The sequence below is a fragment of the Pollachius pollachius genome (genome assembly GCF_949987615.1).
Source record: "Pollachius pollachius genome assembly, chromosome: 9".
Lineage (NCBI taxonomy): Eukaryota > Metazoa > Chordata > Actinopteri > Gadiformes > Gadidae > Pollachius > Pollachius pollachius.
This window is the reverse complement of record NC_136942.1, coordinates 13,230,723-13,250,267: the sequence shown is the minus strand read 5'-3', so window position 1 is coordinate 13,250,267 and position 19,545 is coordinate 13,230,723. Positions and strand designations below refer to the sequence as shown.

Genomic DNA, 19,545 nt, shown 5'->3' with positions numbered 1-19,545 from the left:
CAGATAGTATCACTGTCGAACACAATCGCTCTCATTCTCCGCCACTCATGCACGTCATCTAAAAACATTTGCTCCGTACACACTTAGTTTCTCAAAGTCAATTCGCGCAGAACCCCTCCTCAATCACTTTCCCTCCCTCTCTCTTTCTCCCTTGCACCCTCCCTCTCTCTCTCCCTTCATCGAACACACACGCGCGCACACACACACACACACACACACACACACACACACACACACACACACACTCACACACACACACACACACACACACACACACACACACACACACACACAGAGCCACTTGGCCTTCCCATTTATGTTCAACTCTCCTCCCTCTAAACGGGTGCATCACTTCAACACACACTCAGTTCTCCAGTCAAGGAAACTAATTCAGAGAGAAAAGAAAAGCATCTTGGAAAATTAACATCGTCTGAAGAGAGAGACTCGAAAAACTTTTTTTTTTTCTTTTTTCCGTCCCGGTCTAAATCTAGAGGACAACATGCCACAGAAAGGTAAGGAACATTATGCTTTGGTTTGTTTTTTCTCCTCGTGTTTCTACCTCACAATCGTACACCATCTATCCATCAGTCCGCAGGTCTCGTTATCAACACTCGTCGTCTCCTTTCGGGGACGTAAAAGGTGCGGGTTCGGCAGAACGCGCAGATTCGTGTTATATTTATTTTCAAGCCTGGTCGGCGATCGCCTCACCTCAATCGAGATGGTTAAATGTGTCTTAAAGATACAGCATGGTTATTAAAAGCAGGTCAGTTTGTTCCATTAATTACTTATTTTGGGGATGTTTTGCATCGGCTGCTGCAGTAGGCTACAACTACTCAATGAGTATTTTTTAAAAGGCAATACACGGAGAGAGAAGAGTAAATCCAAAGAGCACGATAGACCATAATAGTAACTCTCAGCCTTAAGTATTTACATTAAGGCCAATTAAGACCAATAACAATTAGGAATGGAAGCCTGCACACGCATCCTGTGTGATAACCTTGATGTGTCCAGACTCTCTCCAGGAACTGGTAGGGATTTGTTTATTTTTGTTTGTAGTGTGTTAATAGGATTTATATCAAATGTAATCATATATGTATATGGATCAAACGGTAGTTTTTAAACATGAGTGCAAGCATTGTTATCCTTATTTGAAAAGGTTTCCTTATAGGTCTATAATATAGCCTTTTAATGTGTGCTAAATAAAATTAAGAGACTATTAATAATAAACAAATAACTGTTTCACCCGTATAATGAATATGACATACGCCAACAAATAGTTAAAGCTTACAACACTCTTATACTATGCGGACGAAATTTATATTCTCCCCTGGGGAGAAGCCTAATGGAATTTTAATGTATTTTATTAAACAGATTTTTTAAAATACACATGCTTTTCAAATAAAGCTTGATTTTCTTAAAATAATAGCTTATCTGCCTTCAATATTTGCGTGGGGGCGTCAGATCAGACCATCAGAAACCCCGATAGCCTGCAAGGACCAGTGAAAGTAAAAATTAGTATTATTTTACTTGGTGACTTTTCCAAACTCTCGATCAGTTTCATCAGACTGAAACTCCACAAGTGTGTGTGTGTGTGTGTGTGTGCGTGGGGGGGGGGGGGGGGGGGGGTTCATAAGGTTCACACCTGAAGATTTATGCCAAAATAGGCAGAAAACAATATGTGAAATAGAATATCATGCTGTGTCAATTTCCTACAGAGAAACTCTTAGGGCTGACATTCGGCCATATATTTTATTCTGCAATCAGAGGACATTTAGGTCCACAATGTCAATTAAATCTTTCCCTGGTGTTAGTTTCGTAATATAGCCTACCTTCAAAGAGTCCGAAGTAGGAACATCTAAAAGTGAATGAAGGGAACTTATCCACTGACTGCATTGACAGCTGCATAGTTTACCACACAGCATCCCTTTAAAATAAAGACCAACCCCGGATCATTATATGCACCTTTATATTAGTCCTGTATTAGTGGACCCAGATTCCATCTTAAAGTCTACGGCTTTTATTACCTTCCCCCTCCAACCTCCTCGGACTAGTTTATCCTCACATCGGCCTCCTGAATGTTTTTCACATTTTTCTTTTCTTATATCAAAGTTCTGCACGCAGCCGAGTGAAAGTCCTTTATGTCATCGCCAATGTTTTAACAGAAGTCTTTTATGTGCGTCCCATTGGTGGACCGAGGCGCCCCGCGGAGACTTTGTGTGATGCTCTGTATTTAACGAGCCGAGACTAACAAGGCAACGCCACCACCACAGCCCCACGGACACACAATGAGGGCTGCTGGGCCAGGTCATTTACCCGGGAAAAGATCTCTCCTGCTTCCTAATCGCACCCCTTTTCTCTCCCTCTCTCTCTCTCTCCCGCTCTCTCTCCCACTCTCTGTCTCTCTACCTTATTCACTCTGATGTCCCGTCCCGCGTACCTACACATCATCTGCATTGTCCCCACTTTGATTTATTCAATTAATCTATTTTTTATTCTTTATTCAAAATCCCACTCAATATTTTGTTAGCTGTTATTTGCTTTGATCGTTATCTTTACATTTTTTCATTAATACGACATCGGACACAAAACAGTGTAGTGCAGCTGCGACATCAGTAGGCCTAGCTCCGATTCTGACACAGAAGGATAACACACCAGCAATTGGACAGATCGACTGTAAAGCTTAAAGAGTTGTTATAATTACATATGGGCACTTTAATGATTTACTGCACTTAAATTAAAAGCAGGTAAGTCACACACTGAACCGATGGTGCACATACATTGTGCTAAATAAAGTATTAACTTTAATCATTTTTTATTTTATCATAAGTGATGTCTTTGCACGTGTATGTTTTTGAGATTCATATTTGATATTGTCATGTATCACTTCATATATATACATGCATACACATATGTTCTTTGTTTCTCCTGTCCTCACTTTCAACAAGTCTTGTGTCTAGCAGTCTTGTAACATCTTGCTCCATACCTCCAGTGACCACAGCCCCTTTGTATCCTTCTTTCTTTTCTTGTCTTTCCTTTTCCCTGGCCAGCCGAGCGTGGCAGACAGCGTGTGGTGGGGGTCAGATTAGCATCAGAAAGTTGCATTGGGGGGGGGTTTGTCTGTGTGATTATCCCTGGCCTATAGACTCAAGGGGGAGTTTGAGAAACAAGCCCATGCGCTGGGTAACAAATTGTTTGGTTCCCCCTGACATGTTCCTTGTTTTTCTAGGGTAACGTCCATTGTAAATCTTGAACATTTAGCTCAGAGGCATGACTCTTTTTGAATCCTCCTTGGTAAGGATTATATAAAAATATTGTCCAAATAGTTCAGCACCAGAGTTAACAAATGGAGAGACATGATGTACCAATGTCAATATAATTGATGTATGCTCTATGTAAAAAAAGGTTTTTTGAGGATATTTTTTGGTAATATTGAATAAAATTAAATAACATCACTTAAATGTAATTTATTTTACTTTTTCTGACAGATTATAACAGTCGCACCAGCTGGGAGTCTAACCTGATGCAAAACAGTAAGTGATACTTACATCTATTTTTTATGTGTGTGTGTGTGTGTGTGTGTGTGTGTGTGGGTGGGTGTGTGTGTGTCTGTGTGTGTGTGTGTGTGTGTGTGTGTGTGTGTGTGTGTGTGTGTGTGTGTGTGTGGTCTCTTTACTCTTCTCAATTATGGTGTGAGATGGTAACATGAAAACCCTACTCCAAACTTGAACTACAATATACATAAAAGCAAACCAATATTAATGAAATTAAATATTGAGCATGAAACCCTCTAAAATCTATTGAAAGACCACGGAAATGTGATTCATTCATACAATGTGCTTAAGCCCAATCGTTAAATAAATAAAATGAACATGTGACTTTTCTTAACTCACATAGAGTTGTCCTGGTGTTCGCTGCCGGGATATTGGTTCAGAATGACAATATAAATTCAAATGGTTTCTTTCTCCTTACTGCGGGACAAGAGATTTATCCTGTCTGCAATGAAGGTGTGTGACCTACTTTCTAATTTATCTTCTGTTTAGTCTTTCCATGGCTCACTTTTCCAGCATTTAGTTACTTTTCCCTTTCAAACCAAAGTTATTGGCCACATAAGATATCCTAAATTTCCTTCTTGCAGAAACCTTTTGGTTCAATGTTCTCTAAATCTGATTCAGATTTATTGTGTTTATGTTACATTGAGATGGCCCTTACTCACAGTGCAAGGTATGTTGTGGCCATGCAAAGCCATAATTATTTTCTCAAAAAGGTAATTACTTATAAAAAAAAAACTTTTTGCATTCATATAATATTAACATAATATAATAATAATATGAGTATATCAACAATAATATGGGAAATGTTTAATCAAAGTAAAGGCGTTTTGAAATTTCCTGAAAATACATTGTTGTCATAGATGCTTCTCCTGACCACGATAGCAAATACTTTTCTTGGTACAACAAAACATTGCTGACAATGGTTACTATACAGAATACATAGGGAGTTAAAATTTCAGTTAACACTTGACTTTAAAACTTAAAATCTGTGAAGAGTGAACTCATGTGTTACTTTTACCATACCATATTTTCATCTATTTGATTAGGTTCACCAAGGTATATACTCATCTGTGTATAGTGAGATGAACTTGAACTCGCTATCCAAGTTCAGGTGGGTGCAAAGTAACATAACAGCTATAGAACATACTATATCTTGCCAAACTAACTGAACCGAAACTGTGAAGCTAACAAGAGCATGTATATATAGTTATGTGAATTAATAATGATATATAGTCAGAAAACAGGTCAGAAAAGTACATTAAACAACACCTAATACAAAACTACCACCAGGTAGTCGCTGAAGCCTGTTCTGCCACCCTTATGTCATAGATGGTGTAATATAACCTTTAATCATTATGCCTTTTCATAGGGCTGCTGATCAATTGACTCTTGTATTTATTTTTCCCTTTGCTCTTTATGTTGTTTCCAAGTGTGCCTAATACGAACACACACACACACACACACACACACACACACACACACACACACACACACACACAAAATAGAAAAACATATATACCTATACTGAATATATACATAAATGATTGTGAGGTCATTAGATAGTTTCCTTATTACATATATTCATCTCTAATAAAAAACAGCTTGAAAATAAATATATATATATATTACAATTTGAATGTCTTGAAATTGTATAATGAAGACATAATGACAAATGACATAAGAAGAAATACATGATGTGCCAATAAAGAACACATGGTATAATCTATACCAGAAATCCAATACCTGTCCTTAAGAGCAAACGGTTTAATAAATCAAACACATTATCACTTTTTTTTGTCCGCTATATGTTCTGTGCTTATTTCTAATGATTGTTGTTTGTTATTCCCCTATTTTTATCCTATATTTCCCAGTTTGAATCCATGGTTTGAGATTTCATTAATTTTGAAAGCTATTCTAAAGAATAATTACAGTGTGGAATAACACGTGTAGATACTTTCGATTCCTGTTCCACACCATGAACTCTTTGGACCATTTCCCCAGGAGCCAGGTTCCTTCACACCCAGCCAACCCCCAATTTACGTCTTGACAAAGACAGAACAGAGGGAAATGCGGGGGTGTAGCGTATGATGATTTACCTAATTGCATTTCTAACCTATTGGAGAGTACTGGGGGGTTAAATTATCTCATGTAGAATCAGACCAAACCTCTGTCTAGGGCCCACCCTGGATACCAAGATAAAGAATAAGAAGTAATATTGTGTATTTAAAAGAAATATAATAACTCTCAGGGTAATCATGTCAATTATTGACATTTTATTTGGATCTAAAATGAAGGAAGATAAAAATGGTAAGAGATTTTTTCTTAATTTTGTTGTCTATTTATTGAAAATCAATTAGTGCATTTAAATGACTTAAACTATAATAATAATCATTTTAAAATTATATACATTCTTAACAGAATGCATTGTTTTTGTGCTTGGAGGTCTGCGTTCTTCATGATGATGATGAGCAAAAATGTCATCAGATTTTAATTTAATCATTTAGATGTATTTAAAAATGGCACAGAAGACATATAATCATAAACATTATTACAAGTATGGAAACATTAGGGGACAAAATAAATTGAAAATTAATCAGGGTGACGAATATGGTGATGTGAGCTTGGCAGCTTGCGGAGTGTGGCTCCCAGGGGCCTGTTTATGCTTGACTGCCCGTGCACATCTGTTTGTATTTTAATTCCCTCATGAGAGCTCAAGAGACTTAGCCAAATTAACTCCATATGTCTGTCTATTATATATCTGTCAATGCGGTGCCATGGATTTATATGTTTTGGAAAAACAATCTAACCCCCCAAACAGAATGAAAACAACCAATGCCATTTAAATGAATTTAACTATTAAATGATGATCCAAAGGAAATTACATTCGTAATATGTTCTGTAATTTAGTATAAATTAAAAAAAGGGAGCCACCATAGATCTACTGTAAAATGGCAGTGATTTGCATTGTGCCGCTCGTGGCTGTGATCCGGTTCACTCTGGGTTGATGAAGTGTGTGCTGGTCGCTTTATAAAGCCGCATTAGGCCTTTTTTTTTTTTCAGCAGGGCCATTAAGAGACAATGACAAATTAATTACATCTAAATCTCCACCTAATCTTCATAATAAAAGTGCACAAAACCTGATAAAATGCTGCTGGGTAGGAAAAAAAACTAGATACATTAGAGAAAAAAGAAAAGCAAAGCCATTGCAACTTTAGATGCTGGCTACGTTTTTAGGAAGTCATTTGTGGTTGCATTTATTGTTAATAATTATAATGATAATATTGCAGCAATTTTGTTGCAGCAAAATCTAAATCCATTTGGTCATATGGTGATAGGGCTATGGATTAAGTTTGCTCAGGAATTAAAATGACACATAACTTTAGATCAAAATAATTGTTAACATCTTTAATAAGTTATGATAATATAATTATCTTACCAAAACTACAAAGTAACAATTCAATGCAAATAATTATATTGATAATGGGATTTTTGTTAACATAGTGTACAAGAATATAAGTATAACCTTGGCATTCATCCTTTTATTGCATTTTCAGGTAAACTATATATAATATATGTAAACACCTTTTACCTTTCTCCCCTACTCTCATCTATTTTTTATTCATCAAATCATTTTAATGTAAATTATGTTTTTTAATAATTGATGGTTGACAGAATTTACATTTGTTGATACTAAATCCCACACGTATTAATGAAATGTTTATTTTTTCTCTATGCGTGAATGTGTGTGTGTGTGTGTGTGTGTGTGTGTGTGTGTGTGTGTGTGTGTGTGTGTGTGTGTGTGTGTGTGTGTGTGTGTGTGTAGGTCACAGTGGCGTCAACCAGTTGGGAGGTGTGTTTGTAAACGGCAGGCCGCTGCCAGACACCACCAGACAGAAGATAGTGGAGCTGGCTCATAGCGGAGCGCGACCCTGCGACATCTCCCGGATACTGCAGGTAAAGCTCTTCCCCATCAGCTCATCCTGATGAAAATAGCACCTCTTGTGACAGAACAGCCCAAGATGCACATAGAACAATGAACAGCACCAAATTACACTAATGTCTAGCGTCATATTAGACACAGATATGAAGTTATTACAGCATTATTCTGCACTATACATGGTTCTACACTGTCAATTAAAGGGGCCGAATGTTAATATTACAATTATTAAAACAGTAGTGTAATACCAATACTAATTTTAATATAAACACTCATACAAAGAGTAAGCAATTATTTTCAATGTAGAGAAACCAATTTTATGAAACATTCTTCATGCTTAGGGGGGCACCAGGCAGGACAACTATTGGACAGAATATTCCAAAACAATAGACGCTATAACCGTGTTGTCCAATTATCAAAACATAAATTACAACCTGAGTGGCTTGAGTATAGCAGTTACCAAAATAGTCTCATAAAGATATAAAGAAACTTACAGATATCAGTAGTGAGAGAGCAGGTTTTGAGAGGCTTCCTCACAGCAAGGAGCGGCTGGCTGTGCTATGTTTTCGTGTGTGGTTTATTGTCAGTACTGGTACTACTGCAGCTCTCGATATGATTAAAGGTTAGGGCACTTAACCATTGGAACAGGCTCAATGGCAATAACGTGGATCTATGACATATTCCAGGGCAAAGCCATGAGCAGTTTGCCTTTCAAACTGGCACAAGATCTCGGCCAATTCGTTATTTCAGATCTGAAAGTAATACATCATGTTACATATACTGTTATTGTCTATCATTGTTTTGTTTGTTTTGTATTAGAGGCCATGGGAACCCAACAGCCATCAGTTGGAAACATGACTGCACAGGCAATGCGACTCTCATCAAGCCACTGATGGGCGTTAAAGATTGGGTGTGGTTTGGTTTCAGGTGTCCAACGGCTGTGTGAGTAAGATCCTGGGCCGCTACTACGAGACAGGCTCCATCCGACCACGGGCCATAGGGGGGAGTAAACCCAGAGTGGCGACCCAATCGGTGGTGGGGAAGATCGCCACATACAAGAGGGAGTGTCCGTCTATCTTCGCCTGGGAGATCAGAGACCGACTGCTGGCAGAAGGGGTCTGCACTAATGATAACATACCGAGTGTGAGTGGCTGCTGCTGGACTCCAATTATGGATCAGCAATCATTGTAGTACAACTTCAAATGCACATTTCATAGACAAATATTAGGAACACACACATATATATATATATATATTACAAGTTGGAAAACTATTTATTTCCTATTTCATATAAAACATCAACAAACATACAAAAGTAATAGTACAGTACTAGGAAGTATGATATAGATACATTTTTTGATATAACGTGATCATGAAGACAATATTCCAAAGAGATTACGAATAAATCCAATATTAATTCTCATAACAGTTTGTGCTTAAACATTCCCACCACAGGTGTCCTCCATAAACCGCGTGCTAAGGAACCTGGCCAGCGAGAAGCAGCAGGTGGGGCCCCCCAGGGTGGACGGGATGTTCGACAAGCTCAGGATGCTCAGCGGTCAGACCAACTGGGGCGGGCGCCTGCCGTGGTACCCCGGGAACACCCTGCCCAGCGCTGGTGAGGAACCCACTCTCTGTGCATCATTCCAGATGAACACCGTGTAAAATCATGTCACATAAAACACGGACGCGGGAGATATTTACCATCACTGTACGATATTTACTGTATTATGTGGAATAATAACCATTATGCATATAATATTCACCATCATTTACATGTGTGCCTGTAGTTATCTAATAAAATAACATGGAGGCCAAGGTGAGTGATTGCACATAGTAATTGTATATGTCTATATATGTGTATCTGCTGCAGAGACGGAGGGGAGAGGAGCCGAGAATACCAACTCAATACATGCTAATGCTGAAGACTCTGAGGAGACTCAGATCAGACTGCAACTCAAGAGGAAGCTCCAAAGAAATAGAACATCGTTCACACAGGAACAAATAGAGGCACTTGAGAAAGGTACTTGGATGTTGTTTAATAGTTGGATGCCATTGAAATCAATGTATCGTTATTCCAATACAAAGAAACAACATGAATTTGAGGAAAAGGCAGGTGCTGATGGCTTACTTATTTTCTGCAAATTTATTTCTAGAATTTGAAAGGACTCACTACCCAGATGTGTTTGCCAGAGAACGACTTGCTGCCAAAATAGACCTGCCAGAGGCGCGGATACAGGTCAGTCCATCTGTCTGTTTAATTACCTCAAACCGTTTGCACAGTAAGACAGTCCAGTCAAGTTTATTTAGACTGCCCCTAATTACAGTCTCTACGCCTGCGTCATACCACATCCCGTAGCCCACAATAAACTAAATAAACATAAAATCTAGTTTTATTATTCTGTTCATCTGAAGTAACAGTGAAAAGGAATCAATCTAACTATATTAATAAGTGTATAATATTACTCATAACTATATTATACATTTCATATCTTAATATTTAACATTTTGTGTATACATATTACTTTTGAATACATTACATTTGAATATATTTCTGGTCATACATTGTTTTAATACTGCCATGCATTTGTGTTGCAATCATTCTTTGATCGCGTGTAAGGCGATTTACTTTATTTAATTCTGTAAGCACTCATTGTATTATCTTTTATCTCCAGGTGTGGTTCTCCAATAGAAGAGCCAAGTGGAGAAGAGACGAGAAGCTGAGGGCTCAACGTCGCCAGGTGTCCATCTCCTCCAGTAACATCCCCATCAGCAGCAGCTTCAATACCAGTGTTTACCAGCCTTTACCACAGCATGCTGCACCAGGTAAACCTCACACACTCCTCATATGAGGGTCAACTCGTCAACGCTGCTCTTATTTATTGTCTGCATTTTCATCAACACTGCTTCTGATCAAATTGTGTATTTAGATACATTTTAAGTAGTTTGTTGTAACTTGAATTTTGCAGCCCTTTTTTTATTTCTTCTATCTCTACAATGCCTGGCCTGTACTTTCTGTTGTGATATTATCTGATACATTGTTAAAGGTGCAGTTTGTAGAATTGAGTGGCTTTTAGCGGAATGGACTTGGCAGAAATAGAATATAATAACATGTTTTAAAAAAACAAAATTAATGAATGAGCCCTTTATGTCTGCATATGGAGTGGGACCTCTGCCATGTTACACTGCCATGATTCCACACTAGCCCCCAAACAGACCAGCGGCTCTAGAGATAACACAATTATAATTCAATCAAATAAATGCATTTTGGGCGAAGAGTTCCAGGAAGGATTGGTGCGGGTTATCCTAATGGCTATGGCCCATTTGTTCTACTTTTTTATCATGGCCGTTGTGTAGGAGTGTTATAATGAGTGATGTTGTATATGAAAGTCATTACACACACAGCATTAGACGATGAGTCAACAAGAAGCTCATAATCAATCTCTGGTTAATAAACACACATCTACACATTTCTTGGCATTATATAAAAGTGTGAAGACGCTTAGCTCTCTGTTGGACGCGCCTCATATAGCCTAGTGAAGACGAGCCTGCTCTGTCAATTTGGCAAAATCTCCTATGTGATTAAATTGTAATGGACTTTCACACACTTTTTAATCCAAATCTAAAATTGTGTAGTGAATGGCAGTTTGTTGATGAGGGGGATTTTGATAAGGGGTGGTGCAATCTGTAATGCATGTTTGTAGACATTAGTTCTTGAGGTTGTTTCCTTTTATGATAACTAGAGTAGGCCATCACTCTCTCTAGAAAGTTGGTGTTTAAAACAATTCTGTTGTGATACAACTGCACACCTTCGAGTTATTCAAAGAAACCTTTCATCACGTACTCAAGTGCAATTAAAGATCGGCTTGTAGCGCCGAATGCTATCGAGATAAATGATCAATACATACAGGTATAATAGGTACCGATGATTGTAGGTCTATGAATGTAGTTTCCACTATAGATGCAATAAAAGGCATTTGTGTTACCATTATGCCCTACAACATGTACAGTGATCATTGTGATTATGACAAAGATACTCTATTATGATTGGATAAACTGATGCATTCAGAGGCTAAAGCCATCCAAAATTACCTTGGTGCAATTCCAATGTATGTCACTTCATACATTGCTGCATAAGTGTACAGTCCCATTCAGCTCCATGATTTGTAATTATTTTTATTGACGTGGAAAGAAATCACAATGAACAATCACATTAATTGATAAAGACTAAAGACTACATTGACAGACTAAATACAATCCCTAAATCTATCACCGCTAGATGCTCCTAAATGTTACACATTGGATCCTGCAATATATTGTGGAAAGTGTCCTGTTCATAATACGATGTCTATTTCATTGTCCTAAAAGTTAGTTATTGCTCTGTGTCTTCTCTAATCTCTAGTGAGCTTCGCATCAGGACCTGTGTTGGGAAGATCAGAAGGAGTTCTATCCAACAGCTACAGCATACCAACCTTGCCCAACTTCACAATGGCAAGCAGCCTGCCTATTCAGGTGAGTTGCTCTAGACGATTGAGCTTTCAAAACATTGCCGCCCCTACATAGTTGTGAAGTTGTAGCAGTATAATTAGTACTCCAATAATTACTACACTTTTAATGAGCTACACCTACTGTCATGAGGATGCAATGTTCATGAAAACGAAGCTACAGGATTCAGGTTGTTCACAAGTATCCAATCAATTCTGTACACGTTGCGTAATAGACACTTGAATTATTGTTACTTTTATTTACTATTTTACTATTTAGCAGATGTTTTATCCAAAGCAACTTATTTCAGGGACATGTCGGTCAGGAGCAGGTAGGGGTTAAGGTGTCTAGCTCAAGGACATGGCTTGTAAATGGGAATGGAACTAATCCCAGATCCTTTGGGCTGTAATTATTGGTTGATTGGGGTAAAGTAGAAGTAGATGGTAAATGGTAACGGAGTGGTATGATAGTTCAGTAGGGCTATGTTGAAGGTATTTCTTCTAATATGAGCCAATACAATTACATTTTTTAATTTTTAATAAAACTGTCTTTTTTAATTTCCTTTTATTCCAGGCACCAAGTCAAACTTCGTATTCCTGTATGCTACCTACGAGCCCAACAGTAAATGGAAGAAGTTACGAGCCATACACCAGTTCTCATATGCAGTCACATGTCACCAGTCAACCAATGACTACAACCACATCAACAGGTAGAGCCATCTTTTTTTAGAATCCTGTAAGGCAGCTTGATTTTACTTGATGATTAAAACATTTGTATTGATATCTGACGTTCACATTTTTTAATCTTGCAAAAGGTTTTTCTAGAAGCAAAGGAGAGCTCCTAGATGAAAATGTAAATTTGACAAGATGTAAATGTAGGCGGTTCATTTAAAAATGCTAAATGATTATAGGTCCTTGGTGTTTGTCATGTTTGTATGTTAATGTAAGCGTATGTGTTCATGTTGATGCGATCTCGTCCTCAGGTCTTATTTCCCCTGGAGTCTCGGTGCCAGTTCAGGTTCCAGGGAGTGAGGTAGACATGCCCCAGTACTGGCCATGCCTACAGTGATGCCTTCCACAGGCCACACCCCTGTAATCATCATGGACATTTGACTTTGGTGATGCTACTTCCAACGTCTTGTCGGGACATTATCAACAAGAACAATGAGGAACGTTGCGTGAGGAACGGCTTTCAAATGTGCCAGCAGGACAGCAGAACAACAAGACTGATGGTGGAGCTGCATTCCATGTTATGTTCTCTAAACGAACAGAAAGGATCTCATGTATTCAAGTGTTGAATGACTGAATGAAATTAAAGCTTTTACAACGGCAAGTGTCAGCAGCAGGTATTGTTGTCCAGTAAAGTAAAGAAGGCCCACGAACCACAGGATTTACTGAGGCGGAGTACAGAAGCAGTACAGGGTTGCAGTCGAATAGCATAACTGAATAACCTCCTTTACTGGACAGCTGTTTTGCGTTCCTAAACCTATCTCGATGTCTTCTGTATTTGTGACAGCTCTAAGTTTGTAACATGTTGATGGCTAAAACAAGAAATTAATTGTTTGACGCGTTTTCCATGAGCAGAAGGAGACAGCAAAAAAGTGCCACACAAAAACGCTACACAGAATATGTACTGGAAATCATTGGGATATGTTTTGATATTGTAAATAAAATCTGAAAAAGATATTACTCTGCAGTGGCATAGGTGGAGATAGAATTGAGAAAATTCCCGAGTCATCTCTTGGTTATACAAGACAGAAAGGCAAAAGACAAACACCTAGAAATGATTTCTCTTTGAATGTTTACAGTAAGTATATAGTGAGTCTTTTGGGTATCATGTTGAAAGGGCATTTTGGATATTGGCATTTTAATATCAAAGTAGATGATAATTGTACGGCATTTTATGTACAAAAAAAGAAATCCTCTCACAAATTAAGTTTGGGGGCAAAAGAAATCCATATTTGAACATGCTGCCTCTATGCACAGACTGACGACCTAAAACATGCACCTTTTGTCGGTTTTAACTTGTCTTTTGTGGATATATTGTGTAAGATATCCTTACCTTGATTGCGATAATGTGATGAACCAATTAAATAACAAAATATTGAAATTAATGTTTTCATTCTTCTTGTGAATGGTGCGCTAAACCATTTTAATAATATTTTATGTAATGTGAGAGTATTTAATGGTGATACAGCAACAGTTGAACACACATTGCAGAAAACCAGTCCCAAAGCTTTCGTTTGTTAAACAGTACATGGCATGTAATGTTTGTTTTATCCTTTATCGTTAAATAATATTAAACAGGCTTTTAAATAACTGATGTTGTTTCCTGAACAAAAATATTTATATATCTATAGATATATATGTATCTATATATGATATATACATTTCAGACATATTATCAAAAGCATAAAAAATATATAACATTGATAGCCAAAGCAGTATTTAGAGGCCAAACTGTGACGCTTTTTGACTTCATGAATTGAGGATTTCTTTATGGGATGCTCACAAAATGCTTGCTTGCTAAATCATTTTTATCAAAAGTAAAACTACCTGCTCAAAATGAAAAAAAATACCTATCCCCAAAACAATATAAGTGCTTTACAAAAATGTATCTAATGAGTCATTTAAGGAATTGCTTGTGGGATTGTATCTAAATGGAATGCATTAAATGGATGAAGATCATTTTAACACCATAGAGAACAAAAGAAAGAAAGTAGGTGTTAAATACCTAGCCTAATAACAGATACAATAGTGTTGTGTGAAAACCAATGGGCACAAACACAAACACAAAGACAACTTTGGATTGAGACTAGTCCGTGGCTAGAAGCGGCTCAAATTGCCTTTTGCCTTAAAGTTTTCTCTAAGATCTTCCTGTTTCCTTCTCTTTGGCGAAAAACAAAAGTGTAAATCGCTACACACACAAGTGAGTTGAAGAGTGCATGTTGCGGTAGATCCCCCTTCTCCCTCTAGTAGAACTACCCCTGCTGGGTGATGGAAAACACGTCACTTACTGTGCAACACTGTGAAGGCAATGTTGCCACCAACACCAACAAATGTTTGTAGCATGAATAATGGTGCAAAGGAAAAGGCTTTCAAAAGTTTGCCATAGGCTCATAACCACTGTGACACCTCATTAGGCAATAGATAGTGACATAACTGACATTTATTCTCGTGAAAATCTTCAGAGATTTCAAGATTGTCACTTTAATATTTAAAAAACACGTTTATGGTCTTAAATTAACCTTCGGGTTCTGACTCCCAGCTAGTCAAACTAGTCAAACTTCATCAACAAATATGCGGTTATATCCTGTATCTGTTCAGTTGTGAAATGGAGATTGTTTACTTGTAGCTTGATATCTGAGGAGTGAATAAAGAACAAATATATGCATTGCATATAGCGTGGATCTGCAGCATTCCATTCCATCTGAGATCCCGTACAATAGCTCAAACTGTATTGCCTCCCACTATCATCTAAAGAAATGCACATCACACAAAATAATCAATTCTCAATGTCTCAGAAGACAATTTCCCCAGACAAACTCATGGAAATAACATTGTGTGGTGCAGTTATTTTCCTTAATGAACAGTGAATTTGGCTATTGATATTGTGAAGAAATGGATTACAATAACAGACATAATTAGAGTGGCTGTTATTAGCTGATAGTCAGCCATCTATAGAAGGCCACACTTTTAATCGGGGCCTCCTGCATGGTGAGAGGGGCGGGGACGAGGGAGGCACTCAGACCAATAGGAACAGCCATTGTGAGATCCAAACGTGCTCATGGCTTCTGAGGCGGCGAAGCTTGGAAACCCCAGACTAAGATGATCAAGAACGTTCCTGGAAGAACAGAATTGGTACCACCATCCCAAACCCTGAGTGACAATGAATAGTTATTGTTAAATGAACATATACAAAGAGCAGGACTAATGCTTTTTTGGACAGTGTGATAATGTCTGCTATAGGTAGAGACATACATACATTTAGGAATTAGGTGGGAACTAGTGTAACTGAGGGGGGAAATCGATGGGACAGCAATAAGGGCAATGCATACTTAGATCCAGAATGACGTCTTGAACAGCATCAGAGTCTCAGAGCACAAAAACATGAATAGAATAAATAAATAACGATTATAAACCTCTATTGAAAACAAGCCTCGAGGCACGCAGATCAGGGATGCTGACTTTGAGTATGTGACTGTGAGATACCTGATAACACGGTCAGAGTCTGTTCACGTCACTTCAGCAACGCAACTCTGCAAAGCTGCAGCATTGAGAATGATCAGCCCTCATGAATAACAATAGAAATAGCAGCCCTAAAGGGGTTGCACGGTGCTGCCCTCTAAATAGGGAGACCGGACCGGGTCCCATATTATATCGGCCGCGTGGACCGGGGGCCACACACTGGGACAATTTAATCTCATCCCCATGTCCTTTTTCTTTTTTAGCATGGCGAGCTGAGAAAGAGCTGAGCAGATGTACATCACCTCTGTCCCCCTCCAGTCCTCGCCCGGTGGCTTTTGTCCTTTATGTTGCTGGGCTTTGTGGTCTTTCGGTGTCAGACAATCCCACTCACAAAACCACAAGGATCCCCACTTAGCCACAGTGTCCTGCCGCCGCAGCAAGGAGAATCCCGTCCCGAGACAATGCGCTACATTCACTGCTGCTCAGCTCTAATTAGCTGTGCTCTGGTACATCTCAATACCACCTTAAAGCACCATCAAATGCATTTTATAAACAGCTCAAAATATCTCACTTCAACTCCACTGCCTCTCAATGCGTCTCAGATTGTGCTTCAATGCTTTTCTACATATTTGTACGGCCCAGCACATCTCAATGCAACTTAAGCAGATATATGCACCGCTCCAGCCCAGGACTTTGGGGCCATTCAACATCTTGCGGATGATCTTGCTGCAAGTGGGACTTTGGCCCGCTGAGGTGTGTTTGTTGCTGCAGACGCCGTTGAGATTAATGACAAATTGAATTATTTTTTGTTCAGTCAAGCCTTCAGCATTGACAAGTGCTTGACTGGCAAGTGAAGCATGTTTAAATACCACAATACTGCAACCGTTTCTCGTTTGTATTGAGACGCTGTTGAATAAATATATAATTAATGACAAATTCTGCTCTTTCATGATTGTATATTATAAATAGCATGTGAGTTCATTACATACCACTTTCAACTTTTACCAACCATTTATTTTGGTTAAATGGTGAATTACATCTGAGATTAAAAAATGCAATCCGCTTTATTAAATCAGCGCACGCATGCGCTACATACTCGGCACACACACATAAACACACACAACCACGTACAGACACACCAAATGCTGATGGTAACATTGGCAGCAGACTTTGACAAATTTAGCACTGAATTTATAAAAGGGATACGATTATTTAAAACCCTTATGGAAGACAATTCTGCAATTGTAAGTGTCTATGTTTTAGCAAATTACATTTAGTGACAGGATTGACTTATCCCCTGCAGTTAAAATCCCAAAAGAAGACCAGTTTCTACCCCAAACCTTTGAGTCGAGAGAGGGTAAACAACTGGTCCAGAAGCAAACAAAATGTTGTTTTAAGTCTGAAAGGCCGTGAGCTGGACCAGAGGGCCCTGAGAGGAAGGATGAATAAACAAACCCTTACTACACATCATTACACTATCAAGTGATGTCTTTAACTATGCCATCATTGTTTCCATCACTGCTTCATCAATGTCACACATATATTAATATAGCCTGCAATTTATTCATATGTCCATATTTATGATATGGACTTGTTGATGATATATGCGTATACTTAGACTATAGACCATTTTCTTGTATTTAGGAGTTTATAGTGCCTATTTTAGTCTTTTCTCGAAACTAATCAGTTGCTGTGCTGAGTCAATAATCCATCAACATTAGTCTTTTGTAACCCTAACCCTAACCCTAACAAATATTTTAATATTCCACAATGAAAATATGTCTCCCCAGTTGTTTATGTTCAGGATGGCATGGTTGCAAATTTAATGTTGTGACTCAGAATTTGAACAATAAGACCATAATATTTTTATTAATTAGCCACGTTTGGCCCTTTGAGGGGAATTTGAGGATTTTAAGACGTTCCTTTAATCCGTAGGCAGTGCAGAATAAAAAAGTTGCCATCAGTTACAGACACTAACATATTAGCTCTTTACCATTCTCTTTACCAAGACTAGAACTTGGTTGGTGCACAAATATTTTATCTGTGTATATTCAACTTGTGGTACACTAAAGTGTTTAGAAGTTATGTTAAGGGTTGTATTTCTTTGTTATTCTATAACTAATAAGTTACATTTAATTGACATTACATTTGGACCTAGCCCTCATTGTGTGCACGTGAACATCTTTCCTTTGTGTTTTCGGTTAAGGAATCCAACAATTCCTGGTCCGAAAGCACTTTACAAGTAAATATGTAACGACCCGGTGGGGGCCCTTATTCATGCACTGTTTTTCCTCACCTAGCCGGCAAGTACAGTTGTTTTGCAGAGGGCCCCTGGGGACCAAACTGACACAGGCTGGCCCTGTGAGACCCAGCCATGTTTCAACCTGCCACACACGCATAAACAACCCTGTGTGATAAAGAGTGTGTGTGTGTGTGTGTGTGTGTGTGTGTGTGTGTGTGTGTGTGTGTGTCTGTGTGTTAATGTAGGTGTATGTATACCTGTCTGTGTGTGTGTCTGTGTGGTAGTGATGGTGGTGGGGCGGGGGTGACCCCGGGGAGTGTAAAATGGTTCCTGACAGATAGTCTTCCCTATGGTGTGGGGTTGCTATGGTAACAGGCATGTCATAACAGTTCCTCTCATCTTTTAACACTAAGAGGAGAAGGGTGTTTGGGATTATTTTTTTATATGAAAGCCCAGAAAGTTGAGTATAGTCAAATTCCATTGTAGGCTATCAATGAAAAGAATTATAGTCAAGAATTATTAACTTCAGGGTACAAATTACATGGTTTAGGAGTAAGTATCAGCTACCTACGGAATAAGAATAAGCATTTTTTGTCCATCTCTTCTTTGAAATCTTGAAACCATCAACCATCATTGGATTACATATATGATGTCATACATCTGTGTACAGTTTGTATTTAGGGGCATCATTCAGAAACGCAGAAGGTCCAGGATTTGAACCGGGTTCAACAATCTTGGTTCCTTGACTTGACTCACCAACCTAAAGCGTAGGCAGAAAATAATGGGTAGAAATTGCCCTGGTGACTCTATGTGACTGAAATGATATGATGAAGTGATAAAACACACATTATATTTCAACAATTTTACAAAAGTCCCCCCATCGTTTTAGGGCGCAACCATCATCATCATCATCATCATCATCATCACCATCGTTGTTGTCAACACTACCAGTTCAGGGCTCATCCAAACCCTTTGACTGGACTACACTGGTTATTGTGTTAATGTAAAATAATGTCCCTCTGGGGAGTGGCTAATTGGCTGCGGCAGACATTCAGATGGATTTCCTTTTCCTGGGGGATACAGTAGCTTGTTAGCATGTCTTGGTGTTTATTACATGAATGACATGGTAAACATATGGCAAAC

The 19,545-nt window shown here is 38.5% G+C and overlaps 1 protein-coding gene across 1 annotated transcript; it reads left to right on the top strand.

The window, feature by feature from the left end:
- Positions 1–499: 499 nt before the first annotated feature.
- LOC307080052 (paired box protein Pax-6-like) lies at positions 500–13,041 on the top strand (the record flags this gene model as incomplete). The annotated part of the gene is made up of 11 exons (XM_079742626.1): positions 500–512; positions 3,486–3,530; positions 7,375–7,505; positions 8,416–8,631; positions 8,944–9,106; positions 9,362–9,511; positions 9,645–9,727; positions 10,164–10,314; positions 11,891–12,000; positions 12,547–12,682; positions 12,956–13,041. The coding sequence occupies 11 exons, from the start codon at positions 500–502 to the stop codon at positions 13,039–13,041; spliced, it is 1,284 nt and encodes a 427-aa protein (XP_079598752.1).
- Positions 13,042–19,545: the final 6,504 nt, after the last annotated feature.